The sequence below is a fragment of the Aspergillus alliaceus genome (assembly GCF_009176365.1).
Source record: "Aspergillus alliaceus strain CBS 536.65 unplaced genomic scaffold BDW43scaffold_43, whole genome shotgun sequence".
Taxonomy (NCBI): Eukaryota; Fungi; Ascomycota; class Eurotiomycetes; order Eurotiales; family Aspergillaceae; genus Aspergillus; species Aspergillus alliaceus.
Genome location: NW_022474726.1, coordinates 246,859 through 269,714, shown reverse-complemented (window position 1 = coordinate 269,714; position 22,856 = coordinate 246,859). Strand labels below are relative to the sequence as shown.

The 22,856-nt window shown below is 47.0% G+C and overlaps 9 protein-coding genes across 9 annotated transcripts; 5 read left to right on the top strand and 4 right to left on the bottom strand.

Moving 5' to 3' along the window:
* Positions 1–102: 102 nt before the first annotated feature.
* Positions 103–1,116, bottom strand: BDW43DRAFT_285881 (uncharacterized protein). Its single transcript, XM_032042990.1, has one exon. The coding sequence runs from the start codon at positions 1,079–1,081 to the stop codon at positions 767–769; it is 315 nt and encodes a 104-aa protein (XP_031897252.1). The 5' UTR covers positions 1,082–1,116; the 3' UTR covers positions 103–766.
* Positions 1,117–4,539: 3,423 nt separating this feature from the next.
* BDW43DRAFT_302503 (uncharacterized protein) lies at positions 4,540–5,390 on the top strand (the record flags this gene model as incomplete). Its single annotated transcript, XM_032045250.1, has 4 exons — positions 4,540–4,825; positions 4,891–4,959; positions 5,025–5,177; positions 5,236–5,390. The coding sequence occupies 4 exons, from the start codon at positions 4,540–4,542 to the stop codon at positions 5,388–5,390; spliced, it is 663 nt and encodes a 220-aa protein (XP_031897251.1).
* A 2,540-nt stretch (positions 5,391–7,930) lies between these two features.
* On the top strand, positions 7,931–8,796 carry BDW43DRAFT_314090 (uncharacterized protein; the record flags this gene model as incomplete). The annotated part of the gene is made up of 4 exons (XM_032047730.1): positions 7,931–7,980; positions 8,065–8,328; positions 8,391–8,624; positions 8,685–8,796. The coding sequence occupies 4 exons, from the start codon at positions 7,931–7,933 to the stop codon at positions 8,794–8,796; spliced, it is 660 nt and encodes a 219-aa protein (XP_031897250.1).
* Positions 8,797–9,985: 1,189 nt separating this feature from the next.
* On the bottom strand, positions 9,986–10,423 carry BDW43DRAFT_314089 (uncharacterized protein; the record flags this gene model as incomplete). Its single annotated transcript, XM_032047729.1, has 2 exons — positions 9,986–10,190; positions 10,248–10,423. The coding sequence occupies 2 exons, from the start codon at positions 10,421–10,423 to the stop codon at positions 9,986–9,988; spliced, it is 381 nt and encodes a 126-aa protein (XP_031897249.1).
* A 385-nt stretch (positions 10,424–10,808) lies between these two features.
* On the top strand, positions 10,809–12,365 carry BDW43DRAFT_302502 (cytochrome P450; the record flags this gene model as incomplete). Its single annotated transcript, XM_032045249.1, has 4 exons — positions 10,809–11,294; positions 11,378–11,609; positions 11,694–11,941; positions 12,081–12,365. 4 exons carry the CDS (start codon positions 10,809–10,811, stop codon positions 12,363–12,365), a joined length of 1,251 nt encoding a protein of 416 aa, XP_031897248.1.
* Positions 12,366–13,209: 844 nt separating this feature from the next.
* Positions 13,210–14,254, top strand: BDW43DRAFT_166986 (alpha/beta hydrolase). Its single transcript, XM_032038683.1, has one exon. The coding sequence runs from the start codon at positions 13,294–13,296 to the stop codon at positions 14,239–14,241; it is 948 nt and encodes a 315-aa protein (XP_031897247.1). The 5' UTR covers positions 13,210–13,293; the 3' UTR covers positions 14,242–14,254.
* Positions 14,255–15,607: 1,353 nt separating this feature from the next.
* BDW43DRAFT_321532 (alpha/beta hydrolase) lies at positions 15,608–16,898 on the bottom strand (the record flags this gene model as incomplete). The annotated part of the gene is made up of 2 exons (XM_032049349.1): positions 16,457–16,898; positions 15,608–16,391 (listed from the first exon to the last, which is right to left on the bottom strand). Exons 1-2 carry the CDS (start codon positions 16,585–16,587, stop codon positions 15,608–15,610), a joined length of 915 nt encoding a protein of 304 aa, XP_031897246.1. The 5' UTR covers positions 16,588–16,898.
* A 466-nt stretch (positions 16,899–17,364) lies between these two features.
* Positions 17,365–20,041, top strand: BDW43DRAFT_285871 (major facilitator superfamily domain-containing protein). Its single transcript, XM_032042989.1, has 6 exons — positions 17,365–17,745; positions 17,804–17,969; positions 18,054–18,149; positions 18,240–18,949; positions 19,044–19,373; positions 19,457–20,041. The coding sequence occupies exons 1-6, from the start codon at positions 17,531–17,533 to the stop codon at positions 19,785–19,787; spliced, it is 1,848 nt and encodes a 615-aa protein (XP_031897245.1). The 5' UTR covers positions 17,365–17,530; the 3' UTR covers positions 19,788–20,041.
* A 277-nt stretch (positions 20,042–20,318) lies between these two features.
* BDW43DRAFT_302498 (uncharacterized protein) lies at positions 20,319–21,112 on the bottom strand (the record flags this gene model as incomplete). The annotated part of the gene is made up of 3 exons (XM_032045248.1): positions 20,319–20,653; positions 20,706–20,966; positions 21,061–21,112. 3 exons carry the CDS (start codon positions 21,110–21,112, stop codon positions 20,319–20,321), a joined length of 648 nt encoding a protein of 215 aa, XP_031897244.1.
* Between the last annotated feature and the right edge of the window lie 1,744 nt (positions 21,113–22,856).

Sequence of the window (22,856 nt, the reverse complement as noted above, 5' to 3'; positions counted from 1 at the left end):
GCTGGAAAGGGGTTGAGGTGAGGTGATCATTATACGCGGCGCCTCGCACATCTGGCCTTTCCCACCATAATAGATCATGGACTTTTAACTTGAGTTGCCACTGCTCCTTGTCCCCCTAGGCTATTAGGTGACACCAAGTACTACTCACCTGCTCATGGTTTATAAAGGATCTATCATTTATGAATTCTGCTACGAGGTTGGGGGTTGAAGTGGACCAGCCTTGGCACAAGTCACCAGATGCGACGCTCGGGAATCGTCCGGGAAAAAAAAATGTTTGTTGGGATTGTGAAGACTTTTTCTCTCTCGTTTATGTGCTTGGCGATCGCCTTTGTTTACCTAGTGTTCTTGCGCTAATCTTATATGCTGTGGTCAATGGCGTAATAAGTGTAGATTACCTCTCATTTGAATAAGTCAGTGGCCTCCACATCCTTACTACCGATTCTGCCTGGTCATATAGAGTGAACTGCACGAGCTGTAATCATTTCCATTACGACAGCTATAACTGTCCGAAACAACAAGGCCATAATTTGTGGATCGATTAGGTACTAAGTGAGGTTCCTGCCTAGCGCAACTTGTTGACATCCACCACCATATACATCACGAATGTGTACGGTCTGTTGAAGCAAGCCTTCCAACGCGTCTCTCCCGATGGCCAGAAGATCTCTAAGAGACCTTTCGCCATGGGTGGCACGTATGTGCCTGTAGAGTATTTCAAGCTCTGCAGTTTCTCCTGGACAAATACACGTAGCACTGCGTCATCTGTAGCTTACACGCCGAGTACAACGAGTGCCCAGACCATGAACCTGTTGATTCTTGGGGAAAGCAGGCTGTCGCCGAGAAATACCCGCAAAAGCTTGGCATTTGCCATACGCACATCCGTCAGAAATCTAATTGAAGGCAGAACCGACAGGTTCTGAAGCGAACTAATGCAGTACAAAGTTATGGATGTCTGTTGCATGTTTCCCAGGAATACCCATTCTTCGTTCGGCGCCGACTTGTACCCAGCCCATTGCCCTGGTGAGAAGACACGTATTCGATTCAGTATTCCATACGCCTCGTCGGTGAGATCCGTTGTTAACATGGGCCTCTTGTCCGAGGCTCGTACACGAAGGTGATTGATTTTATGTCCGTCGGCAAACAACGACGTCGGATATGTGCTGAAGACAAAATCATCCATTACGGTCTTTAATAGCCTCCTAGACGAGAAAGTCGAGGCTGTCAAGTTTGATGAGAAGGCCCCCGAGAAGCTGGTTGCAGATGTTCGTGCCAAACTGCTCGAGGTCGAGCGCCTCGCAAAGCTGCATTACGAGAAGATTGATGCTTCAGTTAAAAAGGAGCCGCTGGATACCGTTGTCGAAAAGTGGGAGGGTCGTTCGTTCGAAGACATCGACAAGATAGTAGCCGAGTTTAAAGTCTGGGGAATGTCTGCTAATACTGCTGGTATCGCCGCTGCATCAGTCGCGGCTAGCACAATGATCCCGATTCTCATCAAAAGCTTTAGTGCTTTCTGGGGCACCGTTGGGGGTGGTTTCTTGGGTGCTGCCGCTGGTCTGTTCGTTACTGCTATTATAGATGCCATAGCTGCCGAGAATAAGTATCATAAGCTCGAAGAGGCAATCCAGGATCCCACAGATACCAAGAATACCGTCCAAAAGTACAGAGAACAGATTGTCACTGCAGCAGATGACTTGATGCTAGCAGTCAGGGCGGCCAAAAAGGAAGCTGAAAAGAGCGGATAGAAGGTAAGCTGATAATGTTTGAGCTCTTTTGTTGGCTTGGTGACCAATATCTGCTCTAGCTAGAAACTCTCAGTTGCAGAGAGAAAGCTCTGTCTACCTTGGACATTAGCTAAGATTCTGAAAAATACTTGACTTTTCCTACCAAGTCAAGAATATATACGCGAATTCCTAAGATGGTGAAGGGTTCATGTCAAGTCAGGATATATAGAGGCATAAAAGATTTTTCTCATGTAAAAAGCTGAAGATTCATTGCAACTAGACACGGTTATCTAGCAATGTCTCTGCTCGAAGTGCATCCGGTGCAATTTTTAGTTTGAAGACTAGTGATATTTAAACAAATATCTTCGTATACGACCAACTCATAGTACAAATTGAATTATAGAAGATTGGCACAGTTGATAAAGATTCGGCATTTGAAATTATCATAAAAGTCAATATAAAGCAGATAGATGTATAAGCATACTAAGGAGCCATGTTTGGATACATTACAAGAAACAGGTCATAGATATAGCGGTCTTTCCGTTTCTCTATACACAGGATGTCCCTCTTATTTTCCCTGTCCTTGTCTTGCTCAACCAACCTACGGATATCGTTGATTTTCTCATACACATTCGATGCTTCCTTTACTTTCTGGGTGTATTTCCTCTGTCTTTGCACCTGTAACCCCGCTATCTTGCCGCTGGTTAGAATCGCCGACTACTTTGGTAATGTCGTCAACCGGAAACTGGACCGGCTAGGTTGTATGGCCATCGCGTTTCGTGTCGCCTTGCAAGTATCCAGTAAATTCGAGCTGGATCACGCGTATACAAGACCCCTACACTCGCTACAATCATGTAACAATAATATCGCGGCACTTTCCCGCGTCACGCACTGTGTCAGAAATTGCACTATTTTCAACTACATACAATTCAATCAAAATGAGGTCTTTGGGCACAGAAGTCAGTGTAAATAGAAGGCCTAGATCTGGCTATGCAGTGAGCAACGCACTGCTATTCTTCAAGCATTAGAGGATAGTCAGCAGCCTACCAAAATTGCTTAAGAATTTAAGGTGGATTGTTCCACTGTTTACTGAACTAAGGAACGCTTTCAAAAGGACCACCTTTTAAAACTATATTCTAGGCCTGGTAGGCCTAGAATAGTTAAGCCACTCAACTAAGCGCTATATCTATCCGATAGTACACTGGAGATCTAGAATCAGCTGGAAAGCGCTTACTGTTAGGATTCCTAGAAACATCTCTTTACTCCCAGTGGACTAGCGTGGTGGCCTCTTCTCGTATAGTATGGGTCAGGTTCCTGAATCATCCGATGCGGTAATCTGGTGCCAGGCCCCGGTATTAGTATTTGACCCTCATCACGAGCCCAAAGCTTGAAACTCCGCATTGTTCGGTCTACATTGTGAAGGGGGTGAAGGAAACAGAAACTGTGACACGATGAAGCCGTAGATTTAATATAAAGAGCTGTGTCCAGTGCCACCATGGAAAGGTAGAATATTTCGTGAAGTTCCTCACGTATAACAATTTTGTAGAGCTGCTAGCTTGAAGGCGGCCTCCCTACTGCGAGGTTCAGGTACAGCAGCAAAACAGGTAATAAGGTCATTGCAAGTCTTAGACGCTGATATACTGTTGTGTCAACGTTAAAGATAACTTAGATAGAGGAGTCAATGATTGCTCATAGGCTTAATATAGAATGTAAAATTTGGGGTACAATAAGGCTAATGATGAAGACAAAATAATGCCATGTTCGGTAGACGGCCGAGGTGCAGTGTTGTTTTTATAACATATTGTCAACAGAGGATGCTTGACTGCTGCTATCATACGCAGTAAGCCTTGGAGGTCTTGACTATACTGCCTTAGCATTTTTGAACGGATTGCTTGCTCCTGGGGATGTTCAGACTACTAGGCGCCCTAGCTTGTCCTTGAGAGCCTGAAACACACTTCCAAGACATACGATAATCTCCGGAACGGAGTCAATCTTCACGGGAGCTTAGCCCTTCCCATCATATCTGTAGAGAAGTTGATATGGTAGAAAGCGTAGATCCTTGGCCTACTAGAGTGATCGAAAGAAAACTGGAGCAACTTTCCGTTTGAATTTTAATTATTTGTTCTGTTATCAAGAATGAAACTGGCTCTATATGGAATAAGTGATGGCCAATGGGTCCTTGAGGTAGCCAATACCCATATACTTAGTAACCACCCTTGTACTACTTTTAGGAGGTACGACGGATGTGAGGAGTGAGGAGGAACTTGACTGAAACTTTAACGGAATCTTGAATATGTTTAATAGGGTAGATATGGCAGTGTGGAACCCGGATTAAATAGTGGAGTTTGAAGACGGTACATTTGAGGTCTGTTTCAGGCGCACCGATCCTTTGGTTTAACATAAATGGGCAGTGGAGGATATGTAAGACAACGGCTTCCCAGTACGGCTATCGTATGTCGATCATCCACGGTAGTTATTGTATGATCATCGCAGATAGATTAACCCTAATGACCAGCTAAACGATCATTACCGCGGATCACCTTCCGGATTGCGAACAGCCGCGTGGATATTTCCGTCTGGTTCAGGAAATGTTTTTCATTCGGGGCCCTCAATGGTGGAAAATGCCCAATGAAGGAGTAGTCCTCAGGGATAGAACCCACTAATCAATTAATGAACTCGGTACGCGGACGCGGACGGCTAGAATATGTATAAGACAGTAGGCTTTCTTATGGGCCTGTCTTGACCAGAAAAGAATTTACCAGATTTCCTTAATCACACTTCAAGAAACTGTCACCTTGCAGAAGATTTGAATTCCCCCACGATGCCATCCGTCCCTCAAGTTATGTCTACGTTGGCTGCATTGGCCGTGACATCCGTGAATGCAGCCATGGGCCCAGCCTTCAGCACAGGTCCGGTCGCTGATAACTCCTTCATCCGTGAGGCAACGTCCACGCTCGTCTTGCCCGACACACCCAGCGGATCTTCCGGAGATGCCTCTCTGTGGGTTGGTATGGGTACTTCTAACGGTGACTTGATTCAATCTATTGCTGATAACTGGAACTCCAACGATTGGAGCATTTATGCCTATACCCTGTTGAAGACTGGAGGTTAGTCTTCAGGCCATGAGGTATCCAAATCCCCTTAAGAATAGCGCTGACAGATCCGGGGATAGATGCCTCTCAGGTGCCTGTGCAGGGAGAGTCCTCCACTGCCAAAGCAGGCGATCGTGTGACGATGCACTGTAAGAACAACCACATATCTCATATCGCCTGGCCGGTGACCGAATTGGCTAACCATCTACCCCAGATAAGTTCGATGACACCACGGGAAACTACACCCAAACCGTATCTGTCAACGGAAAACCTATATCGACGCTCTCCACCAGTGATGGAAAGGCCCAGGGCTGGGGCAGTTCTGTGGAGTGCGCTGAGACTAACTGTGGTACCGTCGGAGCTCACTGTAAGTTGATTGAAAGTACTCATGCCTCCTGGGGCTATCTAGACTAATATCACTCTAGCCTGGACAGATACCAAGATTATTCTAGATGTCGCCGACCCTAACTTTATCAACACCGTGGGAAAGGGCGAGGGCGTCACTGGCGAGATGACCACCAGCGACAGTGGAAAGACATGGACTGTTAGCACCATCAAGATTCCAGAGCACTCATTCTAAGAGTGTACGACAGTCAAGTGACCGCGTCTGAACAACTACCGTACAACTCCGCCGGTTACAGACAGGATGTGATATCCATGATGTTCGAATGTCGCACTGGTTTGGGCAGAGAAAGTCAACAATTCTAACATTGCTATTAGGATCAGAGGTCCTTCTGAGCCACACATCCGTCGCTAATTATTGCAATTAAGTTCCCAAATTTAAATTCCCCATTGATAATCGCGTCAAAGGAGCGACATGTTAGTATTTATATTCTTCTTCGGCCTATATTTTCATTATGAGTGGCAAGACCCTTGAGTTGACACTCGAGGCTGTAAAAAAGGCTATGGAATAGACCACTTATTCAAGAACGAACTAAGGGAAAGTCTTTATAAGGATGCCTTCCAAAGTAGCCTCCCTCGTCTCTACTTGGAGTAATATATTATATCCGTACTATTTATGGCAAATCTCACTTCGTACATAGGGCTACTTGGCCCGCAAATGAGGCTAACCCTCTTCTTCCTCCCACCCGCTGCGAGCATATTCTATTGATTGAATCACAATCCTACATTATGGAGAAAAGAAAAACATGCAAAACACCACTCGCCATTCGACCTTGGGGTGGCTGGTGTTAGAATTCTGGCAGCAACGCGGAATAGGGCCTGTCTTTATTGGTTATAAGCGTAGCGTATCACGCCTCTCCTGCCTCAACACTCAGGCGAGAAACCTGGACAAAACATTCCACCACGGGCAATTGTCTTTTGTACGCCGCCTACCATAGTGCGCTCCGCCCCGAGTTATCGGTCAGGTTAATGTCAGCTGCAGCGTTCCGAAGGATGTGCCTCATGATATCGCAGCAGTCCCATGGGCGGCAAGCAAAAGCACTGTCTCCCCTCTCTGGCTATAAAAGTTATTTCGCGGTCCTATTTTTCGTCATAGGAGCTCTATAGTATTACAATAGCTCTCCCGAACTGCGATTATAAGCGATATCTGCAATATATTTACTTTTCTACGGGACCCGATTCTGCGATACATCTATACTTTGGGTATAAGAATATCTCGATTAGGAGATCTCCTAGTGAGTAGAGACTTCACCAGGGAAGTATCCTCCGTACAAACCGTAATACTGAACTGTGTGCGCGTGGATTGATACGGAATATCACGGTTCAGGTCATATCACTTAAGAACACGAGTGACGCTCGTGTTTCCTGTTTATATTGCATGATAGAAAGGTATTATCCGATTCTAACTAATTATACAAATATTGATATTGTCTTTATCCAATCGTCATATAGTCACCGATTAATACGTATCGGCAGTCGCCCACCACAACAGCGTCTGACGTTCTACGTCCTTAGCGTTAATATTGATCTTGGGATTTCTAAGTAGCAGCTTGGTAACTGATCGTCTACCTGCTTATCCTACCTTATTCAGGGCTGTGCAACCTTCGTGGTCGCTTGCTATTGGATCGGTAGGGTTATGGCGAAGCAGCTGTTTGGCGATCTCGTACTTTCCACTATAGTAATATGGCCAAGCACATTCATGCTACTAGATCTATGCTCTCGACTGTGCTTAGACAGTATTGAATAGCCAATATGGATACTGATGCTGTTTCAATCCCTTGGATCCGTAGCCCTCAATCCCCAGTGCTGAAGCCAAGCCGTGGTCACGTATCAATAAGCAAAAAGCAGACAGTCCCTAATAGAGTTTGCCCTTTGCATCTATTGTACATCCACGTCTACAAATCAGCATACATAGATCTGTGTACCAATTAAACACTCCAGGTTAAGTATTACTTTTTACTATACCCACTATTCACATTCGCTATTCCAACTGATATTCGCATTCCGCTTGCAGTTTGTCGGGATAGGGATGGATACATCGCTTTGGATCATCATCCCGATGCTGGACCAAAGCACAAAGTAATGCAGGTTGGAGAGCGTCCCGCAACCATTCCTCTACTGAGCGACTACGCTGCCGGCCAGACAAAGCCTTGCGCTTTTCGAATACGGAAACCGTGCACAGTGACAACCATCACTTCAGACCAAGGTCTAGAGCCTGGCAAGTTGCGTTAGTTAGGATGAGTCATCTGTGTACTGCGACCTTGCATGGCCACTATTCGTAATGCAAACACTGAGAAGAAACACTATCCTACGCAATAGTGGAGGGACCATCACTAAGTAGTACACCTTGTTTAGCTCCAACTGGAGCATTGTCCATGGAAGGGAATCGGAAGAGAACCTCATTTAACGCTATGTTCCACCATAATATAGATTTATGGTACTTTTGGAGCTAGCTAGAATGATTCTAATATCAGAGCTCTTAGTGACTTTGCTCTTGTATCTAATATATACTTAACTGCATCCGGACTCCGGGTCAAGTTCTACTGTCACATCGTGCATACACTAAATATTAAGCTACTTAACTACATCAGGACTGCCATTGCGGACGTTACATCGTCCCCTCACTAAGAAGTCAAGCTATTTAAAGATACATACTTAGCATCGTTCTTCTCCCACAGAAAACCCAAAAAAAGGAAGACAGAAAGAGAAAAAGGCAAAATGGTCCAACGCCACGCACCCCATATCAAATTTACAGAGAATGATCGAAAGTACGTAATGTATTGCTTTCTTCATTACGCCTTTCGGTGTGAAATCTCTGGATATGATGGAACTAAGACGCTTACTGCTCCCAGCCCCGAGGCACCACGTGTAGGCCTCAAACTGGAACTCACGCCGCTCCTGTCGTGCGTCCTTCGTCGATCGACGGAAGATAATCAGTTGAGGCCATTCATATTTAAATGGTCTCCACTTGACGACGGTTATCGACAGAACGCCTTCCTGTTGCTGCGGTACACCGTGTCGGGAGCCCTGGAAAAGGCCCCTGTACCGGATGTATTTGACGACTTGACGATGCCGGAGTGCTGCAAGGCACAGTCGATATCAGGTTTCCATTCGATGTCATAGAGCTGAAACCGGGAGGATCCGTCTCGTTTTACTGAGGTCTTCCCGGTTGGTATAGACAGCATTTAGTGCCTCGTGGCAAGTATGAGCTTCTATGGTTAGGGGCTAAATTACCCTTACGGAACTGGGGCACGCCGAGCGACTATTTTGGGGTCGAATTACGCCCGGACCTCGAACGTCCGGATCTTATCATCCCAGGGGGTGCGAGTGTTACATTCACCTATAAGAATATTGAGACTCCGATTTCCACTCATCGTATATCTCCGCCGCCGGTTTCCCTTTCTGCGCTGGTGTAAGTAGATTCCTGCGTTGCATGACCGGATCTATATACCCCATACTCATACGAATGTAGCCCTAGTGCACCAGTACTGAGCGTGGAGCTTACGTGCCCGAGTACTGTTACACGCGAACAGGATGCTTTTATATGTCTCCTAGTTCGGTACCATGGGGATCCTACCGATTAACCAATTATCTTCTATGATCACATGCTCGTGGCACATCTCTACACCTATCGGCTTAAAGGGGACCAATGGGAGCTTTGGGAAACTGGATGTCCTGGCATCTGGTTAGACGCTCCGGATGTCACCTAAAGTTTGATGACAACTTCGTTCCGGCCCTGTCAAGACAATTTCAATCGGCTCATGATGGTGCTGGTCTTGTTGACTTTTAATTCCATCTAAACGCTGATTGCTGCCTCTGATTTCTTCTTTCAATATAGCTACAATGCCGCGTTAGCCAATGACGCTCCTTGAAACCTGAAGTTAGTAGACACTGCCCTTATTACACACATCCACCACCAATGCCTCTTGTGAAACATGGCCCGTGGGAACGTATCCCAGCAGCTCTTTTGCATATGATGTTGCTGTTAAGGCTGCGTATCCTTGCCACCGCTTACTTCTATTCGAATCGGCATATCGCAAATACGCGCAACCACTACTCAGGGGACGGCCAACATCTAACCGGCTGCCTCCATCTCGAAGCATAATGCTCCTGTTTTTACCCTCAGCTGCTCACTTATCTCCCCATGTTCGATAACAGAATTTCCAGGCGCGATGATACGGTAGTGAGTTTGCGGATTACTAAACTCGCGTTTACTCGCGTTTACTTATTGTCTCTTCCCATTCCGCTGGACATCCATCGCAGCGACTCGAATTCGCAGGATGACCGTGCTTGTCTAAAATAGTAGATCGCACTGTGCAGCCGGTCGGCCGAATATCTCCGAGTTCGTGCGGTTCTTCCAATCGCACTTTGGAGATATTCCAGGCAGGGGTTCATCACTTAGCGCGGCCATAGGGAATTGTTGAACGAGCCGGTGCGTTCAAATCCACCACCTGCAACAACAACCTTCCCTATAGGGGCAAAGAGGAAAAAGCCCGATCCATCTCAGTTTTGTCACAGGGAAGAGCGAGGTCCGGTGATTACGTGATTCAGTGATTCACCAACACAGCGGTAGTTGTATTGTCTAGTTTAACTCTCTTCTGCGGAAATTCCTTGCCTAGAAGTTCCTTGCAATCCTCGTCCAGCATGCGGCCTTGGCAGCCCTTACTATATACAACGTGTGATGCTTTTCTCCAGAAATACCGCCGCATCTAGCACCACCATAGCCCTCTTGCGGCTGCTGAGGGATTAAGGTCCCCTTCTATACAATCCCTGCTATATGCACCGATCCCAAAAAAGTGCTACACCAGCCGCCATTGCCATTGAGATTTCGAAAGCCGCAACTTGGACCCAACCTCCTCCAGCCCGGTACATCACGAACGCTGCCACGAGGCGAGAAGGCACAGAAGAAGCCATAATGACACTATCCCGCTGGTAGGTCGAAATTAGGTAGTATGTTCCCAAAGCAAGGGAAGTTAAACTGTGAAGTTAGGAATCAGGAATCAACTTCTAATGAAGGATCAATACAAAGACTTACCCAATGCACTGAACAGTCCCGTTAGGGGTCCCGCTCAGCGAAGAGCCTGGGAAATTTGCTGCGGAGGAGGGATAGAGAATGGTGTAGAAGGCATTCCCCAAGAGGAAAACGCCTTGGGCGGCGAATACCGCTCTCGAAGCGCCACCCATACGCAGACCGATGCTGTTTGGGGACATCTCTGTACGAAATGTTTTTGTGTGGTAAAAACATAGGTATCTTTAGCTTTTATGCGCGACTTTCATGATTTCAATGCCCTGCGGCTCCGATGCGCGTCGGCTCCGATGTTTGGATAGGCTCCGCATCAAGCGGCCAATAAGCTAGTCGGAAGAAAATCAAACACAGCATCGGCGGTAAATTCGACGGCATAGATAGCTAGAAACTTCACATAAACTGACTGAAGCTCTTTCAATCTTGACAATTCACATCATCTTCTTCCTATCCTGAACTTCCATTCTCCACCCAGCCATATCCACTATATCTCTAGGCTTGAAACGCCCTGTTAAACCCAAGCTTGGCTTTGATGAACAAGAAGCAAATCCTGAAAGGAGCCCCTTGATCATGATGTCTTCATTGGTTCTCGTCGTACAGCTTGTTGTCTTATATTTTACTTTGAAGATCATCTGGATGGTCTACTTTCATCCTCTTCGCAACCTTCCCGGGCCTAAAATGTGGATCGCATTTCCCGTTCTTCGTTTTTTCGCTCTTTCCAGGGGCCAACTAGAGGCTAAAATGAGACATTTCCACAACCAATATGGCGAAGTTGTTCGCTTTGGCCCAAATGAAGTCTCTTTCATCACTGCTCAGGCATGGAAAGACATATACGGCCATGGTCACCAACAACTCCCGAAGGTGTTGCATTCAACAAGTAACCCGTCTGACATTATTAGCGCCAATAATGCGGATCATAGCCGTTTCCGCCGGTCCTTGGCTTACGCATTCTCTGCAAATGGCCTGCAATCTCAAGAACCCATTATTCAAAAATATGCCGACCTTTTGATAGAAAAACTGAAGATTGCTGCCACCTCAACGGTACCAGAAGTCGACATGGTAAAGTGGTACAACTTGACTACATTGATATAATTGGGGATCTTGCTTTTGGAGAACCATTTGGGGGCTTAGAATCTTCCCAGTATCACTATTGGGTATCGACCATTTTTCTGGCAATCCGGGGTGTGGCCCTTGTGCAGTTCAAAGATGCCTATCCGCTCTTGTTCAGAGCGTTATCCCTTTTCGTGACATCGAAACGTCTGATGAAGGCCCGCCAAAGACAAATCGAATATAGCAGAGCCACTATTCAGAAGCGCCTACGGAATGGTGTTCAGAGAGAGTGTGCGGACTTCATTGACAGCGTGCTGAGGCACCGTGGAGAACCAGACAGGGAGATCACGACACAAGAACTAGAAGCGGATTCTAACGTCTTGGTTATTGCTGGCAGCTAAACGACAGCCGCTTTACTTTCTGGAATTACCTATTGGCTACTTCGAACACCCCATGCCATGAGAAACCTCGCACAAGAAATAAGATCTACATTAAAAACGAAGCACGACATCACAGTAACCAGCACGGCCAGCTTACCATATCTGCTCGCATGCCTGAAAGAAGGCCTTCGGGTGTACCCGCCGGCACCCTCTGGGCAACAACGCATGACAAGCCCTGGGCCTTCTCATATATCCGGCCATCTCATACCCCCAAATGTGTGTCATAACCGCCAATGGGTCCTCCTCGGGCAGCGCGGCTAATATTAAACAGACAAAGGTTTCAGTCCATCAATATGCCGCCTATCGTTCACCAAAAAACTTCTATGCTCCGGACAAATTCACGCCCGGGCGCTAGCTGGCAAATGCTAAAGACGACGAATCTTCGCCTTTTTACAATGATAATCGGGACGTGCTCCAGCCATTCTCAACGGGAGCAAGGAATTGCATAGGGAGAGAACTAGCATATAGCGAGTTACGTGTTATTCTGGCACGGGTACTTTGGACTTTCGACTTGGAACTGCTTGAGGATAGCAAAAATTGGGATCTACAACGCTCCTACCTGGTATGGGAGAAGCCTCCGCTGATGTGCAGATTGAAATTGAGCGATAAAGAAGGCTCCGGAATAACTAACGAGGGCTAGTTTCTTTATCTTTTACTGTTATCTTTCGAATCGTCTATATTGCCTTTCCCTCATGAAATCACATACACAAAGCATACGGTTATCAATTCCTCCTCTTTGTCCGAACGGTTATATTAAGAAATATCCTAGATTTGATCGGTGATAGGGAGTTAGTCCGCGGGTTTGCCAGTAATTTAGTAAGGACTCGTGGACTAGCTTTCTACAGTTTGTTCCGTAACTGGCGTCGCCACCTACACGTTTCGATTCTTTCTCCAACCCTACCTGCCAAGAGACGCAAGTATATTTAGGGATTTATCCAGAGTATGCCTGTCGATCGGCGTGTACTGTTTCGTACAAAGTAGAATGTCAGCGGATAGAACAGTAACTTACCATTAGCGAGTGATGGGTCATATCAGTGGCGGTTCCGACCACCCACCGGCGGAACCGCCACTGATATGTTATAATGGATTCTCATGAACTAGAGCGTTGTATGTACCAGGTTGAATACTAGGCTCAAAAACCAGACCGGAAGCTTTCGTACAAACCGAGCAAACTGTTCGATTGTTGGCAATCTGTCAACTCCTCCCCTTCGTTTCTCAGGTTTTTCAGTTGCCTGCAGGAGGGTCTGGCACTGTTTCGGGTATACATATCGTGCCACGGTTCAGTCAAAGCCGAATTAGCTTAGCTTTCTGCGGTTGGATAAATGTGAAGGAGGCGAGTACAATGAGCAGCCTTCGTGATATACTAGCTACACACTTGAATAGAGGCCTACAGTCACGTGTTAAGATGTGCCGGTCTGACTCCACTTGGTTTTGTTCGTCGGAGCCGCTGCACTTAGGGCCCTACTTTGCGAGTTACCTTCTTTTCAACCTTCTGCATGGGAAAACTTATCGCATTCCCGCATCATTCTTAAGGCCATTGAAAAATATTGAACTCGCAAACCATTGTCATGTCGAGTCGACCGACCCTTATCTTCATACCAGGCTCCTGGCACAGACCCACATGCTACGACCCAATTATTAAACTCCTGGAGCCCCATTTGAGATGCCTCGCGGTGTCTCTTCCTTCGACAGAATATGATCCCCAAGCGACCTTCAAGGATGATCTCAGTTCAGCCCGAGATGCAATTTCGGCCGAGACAACTAATGGGCGCGATGTCGTTGTCATTGCGCACTCATATGGCGGCATTGTGGGCAATAGTGCTATCAAAGGCTTCACAAAGCCAAGGGACGCCGCTGACAGTCGATCGGGATACGTGATTGGACTAATACTTATAGCCTCTGGTTTCACCTTGACTGGGCTGTCCTTCATGGATCCATTTTTCGGTCGTCCGCCGCCTGCCTGGCGTGTGAATCACAAGACCGGCTACGCTGAGCTTGTCACTTCCCCACGGGAACTATTTTACCACGACCTGCCAGAGGAAGAAGCAAACTACTGGGTTTCTCAGCTTACGAGCCAGAGCTTGAAGGCGTTGTTCGAAGGCGGCGAGTACACTTATGCCGGGTGGAAAGACGTGCCGTCTTGGTACATTGGGACCGTGGAGGATCGGGGAATACCAGTGCTGGCTCAGCGAATGTCAGTTGGTATGGCGAGAGAAATGGGGGCTAGTGTGGAGCATCGAGAGCTGCAAACGAGCCATTCGCCTTTCCTGAGTCAACCTGGATTGACTGTGGAAATTATTTTGGAGGCTGTTGATGCATTTACCAATTCCAGGAGCGCCCGGTCCAGAATGGCTGTCAATAGAGCTGAAAGGGCGATAATCGTGCCGGGTGTTGTCCTCGCGAAACCGTTGACATGGTTCAAATTTGGATTGCCGATGGCCTTTGGCCGTGTGTTGGGCAGATGCATTCTTCTCTTTGGCTGGGGGAGGAGGCTGTGGAGAGCCGCGTTCCGTTGATCGGCATCCCTGGATCAGCGGAGCTTTTAGGTGGCAGTGCTGACCTGGATTATGTTCTTCCGAATGATAGTGACGGAAAACTCACTACATTCAGCGTTTATTCGTATTTGGAATATACTACGTATCCCACTACTCGTAGGCGGAAGTGCTGCGTTCCAAATACTAATGAGCGACCACTCTGCTGTCATGGATCTGTTTCTGCTAAGCGGATCCAGCGGAAAGAAAGAAAGCCACATCGTACGTCTTAAAGAGTTTAAAGAGTGTTCTAGAGATCACCGCTTAAGGACATCCATAACCTGAGATCGACGATGCCACCGCGCGCAGAGGAAGTGGGGAACAATATCAAGCAGCCTGTCTTGCAGGATGGGAAGATTAAAGCGGTCGCATGCAAGAGTATCCAACTTCTTGACGCCCGCCTTGTGGACGTCTCCTGTTATGTAGAGTTTGCAAGGCGTTCCTCGCTTGGTAAGACCACAGCAAAGCCGTCCCTGGGAATAGAGTCATCGATTGATTGATTAATTGATTGATTGATTGATTCATAGACTGTCCCAGCCGCCCCTATCGGCAGCTATGCAGCGTGTTCAACTATCAATACATGTCTTCCTGCTTCCTGCATTCGAATATGAGTTCGCTCCGACCAGAATGACCTCTTTCTCCCGATTCCGGCAGTGACACAATACTCATAGTTATAATAGTCGTTCTATATCTTTGGCTTGTTAGGCCTTTCCTGGCTTTCCTGGCCCTCCTCTGCTTCTGTTTGACAATAATCACTCGTCTGTGGTAAATTGAGCACCGTGGACGGCTCCTGGCAGGGCCCCTCCTGTAGAGACTATGGTGGGTCGTTCTGTGTGTTGGGAGGTACGCTACTTTGAGTGCCGATGTTACCGTATGCGTGTGGCAGTGGAAGTGTTGTGGCTTGCTCGTTGATAAGTTTTAGGTCCATGTTGACTTGTCGCCACGTAGATGTTTCGTGACAAAAAGACACGCCTGGGACGCGCCTCTTGGCATGAGCATCTGTTGGGACGCAAGTCAACTGTGAAGCTGCAAAATATCATAAGAATTGAATTGACGCTCTGAGCTGTTAGTGGTGTTTTTGGTGGTGTTGTTGGTGTCGTTGTTATTGCCATGTCCATATGTTGAGCCCATGAACCATACATCCATCTCTGCCCCGAGCCCAGCGTGTCATCGTCAAAGTCCAAGCCGTAAACCGTTGTCGGGCAGGACGAACGGAGTGACAAGTTCCGTTCTCCGTCATGGGGGCGTACGTGTGAGGGGGCACGACTTCCTCTCTGGTACTCTGTGGCTGTTTAGATCTAGGTAGGGCATCATGATCCCAGAACGAGTTGAAGCCAGGAAGTTGAGACACTTAATTATCCCCATCAGAAAAGAATCTGCCATCGTCCAAGATAGCGCCGACTGCCCAACTAATACCACCACCAACCACACTCCCATGGTCCTCATCTTGATATTCCTTTACCCGTACCTTTCTCAACTGGCCACTTTCTCGCAGATGACTTGCTAGTGCATCGGCATTGTCTTTCATTTTTCTTTCATGCGACAAAGCTTTCACTTTCCGGCATTTATCCTCGCTCCAGCTTGGGTGGCACCGTCGGTCTTGCTCCAGGCTCCCATAGATAATCATCAGAGTAGGCGATATCGTATGTGGCTTAGACTCTACACCATCCAGACGCTGCTTCAAGAAACGCTCTGCATCTTTTAGGATAAACTCATTGTTCCACCATATTGAAGGACTAAGGGCAATGAAGGTATCAAAAGGTGTTGTGCTCTCGAACAGCGCATGTAGTGTGCATAGCCCGCCCAGCGAATGACCCATGAGGATCTCTTTCTGCACACATAGGCCAGAGAAAACATCTGACAACAATGTGGGTCGCACAACATCGACTATGAATTCAAGAAACCGCGTTGCACCGCCGTGCGGTGAAGTTTGTTGCCGGCCATCAATCCCGCATGGCGCTACGTAGCTATCGCATGGTGGTGTGAAATCATAATGCCTTCGGGAGCTGTATGGACTGTCTTCAACTGGATACCCAATCCCTACCACAATCGCATTATCACTTGTGGGCAGCATTGCACTACGGCGGGACGCTTCTGTTGTTGTAAAGAAGAGCGCATTGCCATCAAGCACGTAACTAGAATAAGCGTTAGGAGCGAATGCATCTTTCTAATAATGGTCGTGACTTTGTGGTTAACTTACATGATCGAGGCACTATAGTCAGGGCCCTTAGGGTGGTCCCAGGCTAAAGGCCATGCCACCTGAATCCGGTAGATATCTTCATCAGAGCTCTTCAGCTCCAGCTGCAGAGTATTGGGAGCATGTGCGAACATGTTTAAGATTCAGTAAAGGACATCAGTGCTCCATATAGCACTAGAATACTAGCTGGCAGCTTGCAAACTCTTTAAGTGATCTCCAAATGCCACTTCAAAAACAGCAGTTCTTCATAAGGGGGTACAAGTGAGCCAGGTATGCATAGGTACCAGGTGTTGTGAATCGAGGCTCGACCATGTAAAATATGGAGCTTCAGATATGGAATAAATTCCGTATAAGGATCAGATTGATCCAGTCAATCTGATATTTAACTAGTATATAAACCTTTAGGTTTATAGAAGAAGTGGAATAAGAACAAGCTCCCTTGAATCACAACACCAGAAAATATCGTGAAGGATTACCACGTGCAAAATGCCACAAGGAACCTCTAGCTCACTGAATTGGAGATTAGCATATTCTTGGCCGGTCTCCTTGGTCGCTGCCTTAGCTACACTATTAGGTAAAACGTGCTTGGCTCTCGTATCTCGGCTGTTCTATCCAACAGCAATCGTGGCTCTCTACCCACTATAAAGTGAATGGCTTGGCAAGGCGAGAGAAATCAATCTAATCAGATGATCAGATACGAGGAATCCGACATTAAGCCGTTATATCCGGATTTAGGCCGAAATTTCCTTTCTACCAATAGTTACCGATATTCGGGAAGGTTAGGAGTTACGCGATAGCATGTAATGGTAGATAGGATGGTGTTTCTCACAGTGGTGCCATTTAGGGTCCGAAATATCTTTCTAGCAATTGCTACGGCAGTACGGTGTACTCTAGAGGTAAAACGTAATTGCAAACACTTTACTAGATATATTATAACGGAACCATTTCCGTGTTTTCTTCTTTTTTACCTGCACCCTTCTCTATCCGTTTTCTGATATCAATTACATGCCATACAATCGTACCTGTACCCAATAATTCCTTTCGGTTGCTATATTCCCCCAGGTTGGACGTACGCCAATGGAACAGGAAATAATATCCCAACCGCAGCCACACAGGCCCCCTGATACAATTTCAAGCAAGAAAGAGACAGATGATCGAATTACCGAGGTCTCACCTGAAAAACACGATGTTGAGTCTGGTCGTACTGCCGACAGTGCCCAGGCAGGAGTACAGCGAGCAGCAATACTACGAAAGACGTGGTCTAAAAAAGCTATGATATTTACATTCACGGGGTACTGATAGATCTTAAATATGTGACGAAAGGTTGCAAGCTAATAGAATCTCATCTAGTATCTTCCTATATACACTCGCTACGCACTTTGGAGATTATTCCAGCCAAGTTTACATTCCGTACACCACAAGTACCTTCAAGAACCACTCTTCGATGAGTGCAGCGAGAGTTGCTAGTAATATCGCAAGTATTACTGCATATCCTATTATTGCTAAAGTTGGAGATGTACGGCTCTCGTTACCCTGTCTTTTGCCACCTTTCCAGGTCATCACAATAACCATAGGTTCTAATACTAACATTGAAGACCAGGTATTTGGGAGAGCCGAAATGTTCACCTTTTCCATCCTGATAACCACATTATGTTATGTCATCTACGCTGCGTGCACTAATATATCGCAATATGCTGTATGTGATAAAGATGCTCCACGAATGCTCAAAGTTTAGAGGGCGCAGTAGCCATCACGAACGATAGTGAAGTTAACGGGTTATCTCTAGGTTGCTGCAGTCTTCCACTCCGTCGGTTCCACGGGCTTCGGCCTCACGCAGCAGGTCTTTATTGCTGATGTTACAAACTTAATCAACCGTGGTCTGTGGTCAACGTTGCCCGACTCAATATCCACCATACCGACACTATACCTTGGGACGACGATTGGCCAATCCGTGTTGGACTACTCCACCTGGCGCTGGGGCTGGGGTATGTGGGCTATCGTACTTCCTGTTTGTGGTCTACCCCTACTGGGTTCGTTATTCTTCTACCAACACCAAGCAATGAAAAACGGCCTTAGAAAAAAGCGCCTCTCTGCTCAGCTCGGATTACACTCCTCCCTGCCATGGTGGAAACAGGCATATGAACTATTATGGGTTGAGCTCGATCTCCCAGGTGCTCTCCTTCTCCTAGCAGGTTTGGCTTTAACATTAATACCTATCTCGTTGACGGGAGCGAATCGAAGTGATCGGTGGCAGAGTGCTACATTCATTGCATTACTCGTCGTGGGTATTGTGCTTCTCGTTCTCTTTGTTCTCTGGGATATTTTCGCTGCCGAGAAGCCCTTCATACCTTACAGGATGATTAGGAGTAAGACAGTCGCGGCTGCTTGCCTATTAGGAGCGTTGGACTTTCTTCACTACTCCATGTTCACCGTGTTCTACAGCAGCTATCTTCAGGTGGTGGGTGGATATTCTCCCGGACATGCGACTAGGATCGAGTAAGTACACATCCACGCACCCTCCAATCATCCCTAATCTCGCTATGGAGGCTCTTCATCTTTCCTCAGTCTCTAATCCGTATTCCATATATAGTAACGCCCTTCGCGTATCTTTCCAAGTATCGGGCATCTTCGCTGGTCTTTTCATGAAATACACCAAGCGGTCGCAAATCTGGGTGCTAACCGGGGCTCCTCTCTGCGTCCTTGGCATGGGCATCCTCCTTTATCTAATCGACATGGGAGACGGTAGAATGGGTAACGAGGCGTCATTCGTAACAGCAAAAGCACTAATTGGTATTGGTCGTGGATTCTATCAAACTGCATCGCAAGTCTCGGCCCAAGCTGTAGTATCCAAGCAGGAGATCTCGGTTGTGACGGCTGTATTCTTCGCATCGATGGGAGTAGGCGGGGCAATTGGTACCAGGTCCGTATATCAAAACGATATCAATACCCTTCCTTCGCTTGGTTTAAATCTTCTACCTTTCCTCACTCGCTGACCACCTGCAGCATATCGGGGGCAATATGGAGAAACAACCTTCCCACAAAGCTACGAAAGTACCTTCCCGATGAGCTAAAGCCCCAAGCCACGGCTATCTTCCAGTCTATTGTCACGGCTAAGAAGTATGCCAGGGGAACGCCAGCCAGGGAGGCTATTGATCGCAGTTATCGGGAGACACAACGGCTCTTGGCTATTGGAGGTTTGTGTGCTGTGTCGCCGATGCTAATCGTCATGTTCTTCCTGAAGAATGTGCATCTTGACAAGCGAGATAACGTGGTCGGAGAAGCGGAGGAGAGATCGGATAAAATAGAGGGTGGATCACGCAAGCAGGCGTCTTGAGGGAAAAGCTTCTGGTTGTTGAATGGCTCTTTGCTTTATATTTTCGGTGGTGGGTGTAGGCTTGTGTTATGAATTCCCAGGTATTCCATGGTAGTTAACAGATATTGCTCTAGGAGGCAAAAGCCAAGTAGCTTGGGATGAAATGTGGTCCAAACAGTGAACTTCTAGTGGATGTTGTTCGCATATCAAGGGAATTAAAACACCTTTTGCTTGTTGGCTAGTGCTTATGTATTTCAGGAAGAGCATAACAAAACTCATGGTGTTATGAATGAACCTTACCTAAATCCTTATTCCACAAGGGCAGGCTAGAACATACCAATGTCCGTGATTGATATGAGGGTAGCAAGGTTTTATATCCAAGCCAGGAATATCAATACTACATTGTTTGCAATAATTTTCAGCTAAGGTCAAGTCTACTTTGGTGAAGGGAACAGAATTGTTTCGTATCGTTTCATATTGCGTGATGCACTTTTGATTATCCGAGAAGTCATTAAGATACTATACAACAACATTAACCTAATCTTCGTCTTGTCACAACTGCTCATGATACGACCGTCTTTGTCTCGTCAATAATGAACGGATTTGCCGGCGGAAGCCTTCATTATATGAGTAGGTCAGGGCATTCGCAAGACCTATAAACTGGGTGGATGCTTGTAGGATTTGTAGCCACCTGTAGTGATGGCCAAGGGACTCAAACAGCCGATTGAGCAGGCCGGGAATCCATAAAAGTATATAGAATGCCGGGTAACCATTCAGCAACATGACACGACGCACTTCTGTGTATCGGATCTTCTTATCTCGCTGTTGGGTCGCATCCCCTCTGCTACCGGTGGTGCTGGTGTTGTGTCTACTTGGGAGGCTTTGGTCTAGAACGCATCAATTAGCTCCCATTTTCACCAGGTGGATTCATCGGCTTACCTGCGGATGAGGAGACCTGGAATGTCAGGCGATCCTTAGATGGTACCTCGGGTTGTCTGTCTATAGTTGCTACGGTATTGACCATATCGCTGCTTTGAACGGTGACTGTCGTGTCAAGTCTTATCGAAGTTAACTCTACTTGATCTGCTTCGGTGGATTTTGTTTGATTACGACCGGATGTAGTTGTATCACCGTTTGGAAAGAGGCGTAGATGCTGGTAGCGGCGTTTGACAACGATGAAGACCACGATATACGTCACTGCTGTGATAAGGACAATCCCAATTCGCCAACCATGTCCCAGGGCATATCGTAAGCCCAGATAGCGAGGTTCAATCCAACACCAATTCCCGCTCACAGGCCCCAGGATGTCTAGACACAACGCGGTAGTACCTGTTTTGGGTCAACATTGGGCCGTCCAATTTACCAAAGGCCAGACAAGGCTAAGGCGGAAAGAGAGATGAAACTAACTTGTAACCAAGGGCACAATCCATACGGAGGCACATAAAGTCACCTTTGAGATCCAGCTCAAGGATGACACTATTGTGGGCCGCTGGACAATCCACAAGGCGACCATGGCTATGGCAAAAATTGAAAAGTCGATGGCCTATGTAATATCTTTATAAGAATGAACGACCTGTGTAGGGATAGTTGATAAAATATACCTGAACGGAGAATTGACCGATCCATCCATTGAACCGGCAGCCGGGGCCAGGGTATAGGTCATGGCCTCGACTCAGGACTATCAAGCCGGAAACGGTATTATTAGTGGCATTGATGAAATCTATCGATTGGGAGGCCCATGGATTAGCACAGCCATGGGATTGTACAGGACGGCATTCGAGATGGGGTACCAGCGAGTGTGAGGTTGAAAATCAGCCAGTGGCGGAAATGATTCTTTGGCGATATAGCAAAGACACTGAGGACAAAGCCCGAGGCAAGGGTCGAGAGGATGCTCCCAACAACTGTTGGGATAGACACAGCTAGGTCAACCGCCATTTAATCCTGCGGCACCACATTAGGGATGCATTATGATGTTGACTGAGAAACACGCATCCAGTTCTAAGCGGGGAAGATATGCTGGGCGGCATCTCTTGCTCTCTTAAATGTAACCCTATCGAAAGTTTACTCTCCTTCGACACCATATTTCGCGCTTATTACCTAATTCAAGAGTATAGGACCTAAGTTTTCTCCCAAGAAATAGCATATCTGGTGGTAACATCACGACCCCTTTGGCCATTTTGGTGGACTTGGCGTCTGGATCCACTCTTCTAGTGCTTGACGATCAGGGTATGTTTAACCGTTGTGTGGTGGTATCTTGCCCCGAGTTTCACTTGTCCTTCCATCCTCGTCATCGTTTGACGCTAATACCGAGGTAGTGGTATCTAATCTAATCCTTTCAGCATTCATCATGCTCTCTCCCACAGACCATCCCCATTGATACCCCCTGTATATATATGAGAGCTGCGAAAGTTACAGAGAGAACGGCAGCTTTAACAGTGGATAGGTAATCTAGAGCTGACAGTGACACCTATCTTCCGAACCTTACTGACTTCAAAAGGTACACCGTTATGGAGAATACGAGCAATGGACCCGGAGGCATTACGTTGACTGGCTAGCCGGACCAGGACCCTGGACTACGCGTGGAGCCAAGACATGCCTTCATCCACGGCTCAGGGGGCTCAGAGTTTGTTAGTGCACGGCTCATGTGTTTCTTTCCCATCAGAACATCCCATTCCTGCAGCGCAACAGCCTCCCTACTCTGTATTCTCCCTTCTCAAAGACAGTTAACTTTGTACACGCAGTTTCCTCCAAAATGCTGTCCTAATTTGCCCTCGAGGCGAAGACATCGAATACCTTTAGTAGCCCAAGACTGCGTGCAGTCAACAATCATGTCAACTGGTGTCATTCCTTCCGGTCGATATTTCACTTCATCAAAGGGGACTGGAGGCCTTGAGTTGCCAACAGTGCGTTCCGCGGATTAGTGTAAAATTATGGTTAGGCTACTGTAGACTGCTATTAGAGTGATAAGCGAAGGGACGACCCATAACTCTAACCCTCGAAACTTTGGAACCGGGGATTTCTAGGGGAAACTTAATTGATTGTTTGGCCAATTTTCGCGAGCCGAAAGAGCGCCTGGACAGGACGTTCTGT

Excerpts from the sequence above, each read along its gene's own strand:
- BDW43DRAFT_285881 (XM_032042990.1), bottom strand. The coding sequence starts at position 1,081 with ATGTTAACAACGGATCTCACCGACGAGGCGTATGGAATACTGAATCGA.
- BDW43DRAFT_166986 (XM_032038683.1), top strand. The coding sequence starts at position 13,294 with ATGTCGAGTCGACCGACCCTTATCTTCATACCAGGCTCCTGGCACAGA.
- BDW43DRAFT_285871 (XM_032042989.1), top strand. The coding sequence starts at position 17,531 with ATGGAACAGGAAATAATATCCCAACCGCAGCCACACAGGCCCCCTGAT. Across the intron at positions 18,950-19,043 it reads GGACATGCGACTAGGATCGA|TAACGCCCTTCGCGTATCTT; the intron begins GTAAGTACACAT and ends TTCCATATATAG. Across the intron at positions 19,374-19,456 it reads GGCGGGGCAATTGGTACCAG|CATATCGGGGGCAATATGGA; the intron begins GTCCGTATATCA and ends GACCACCTGCAG.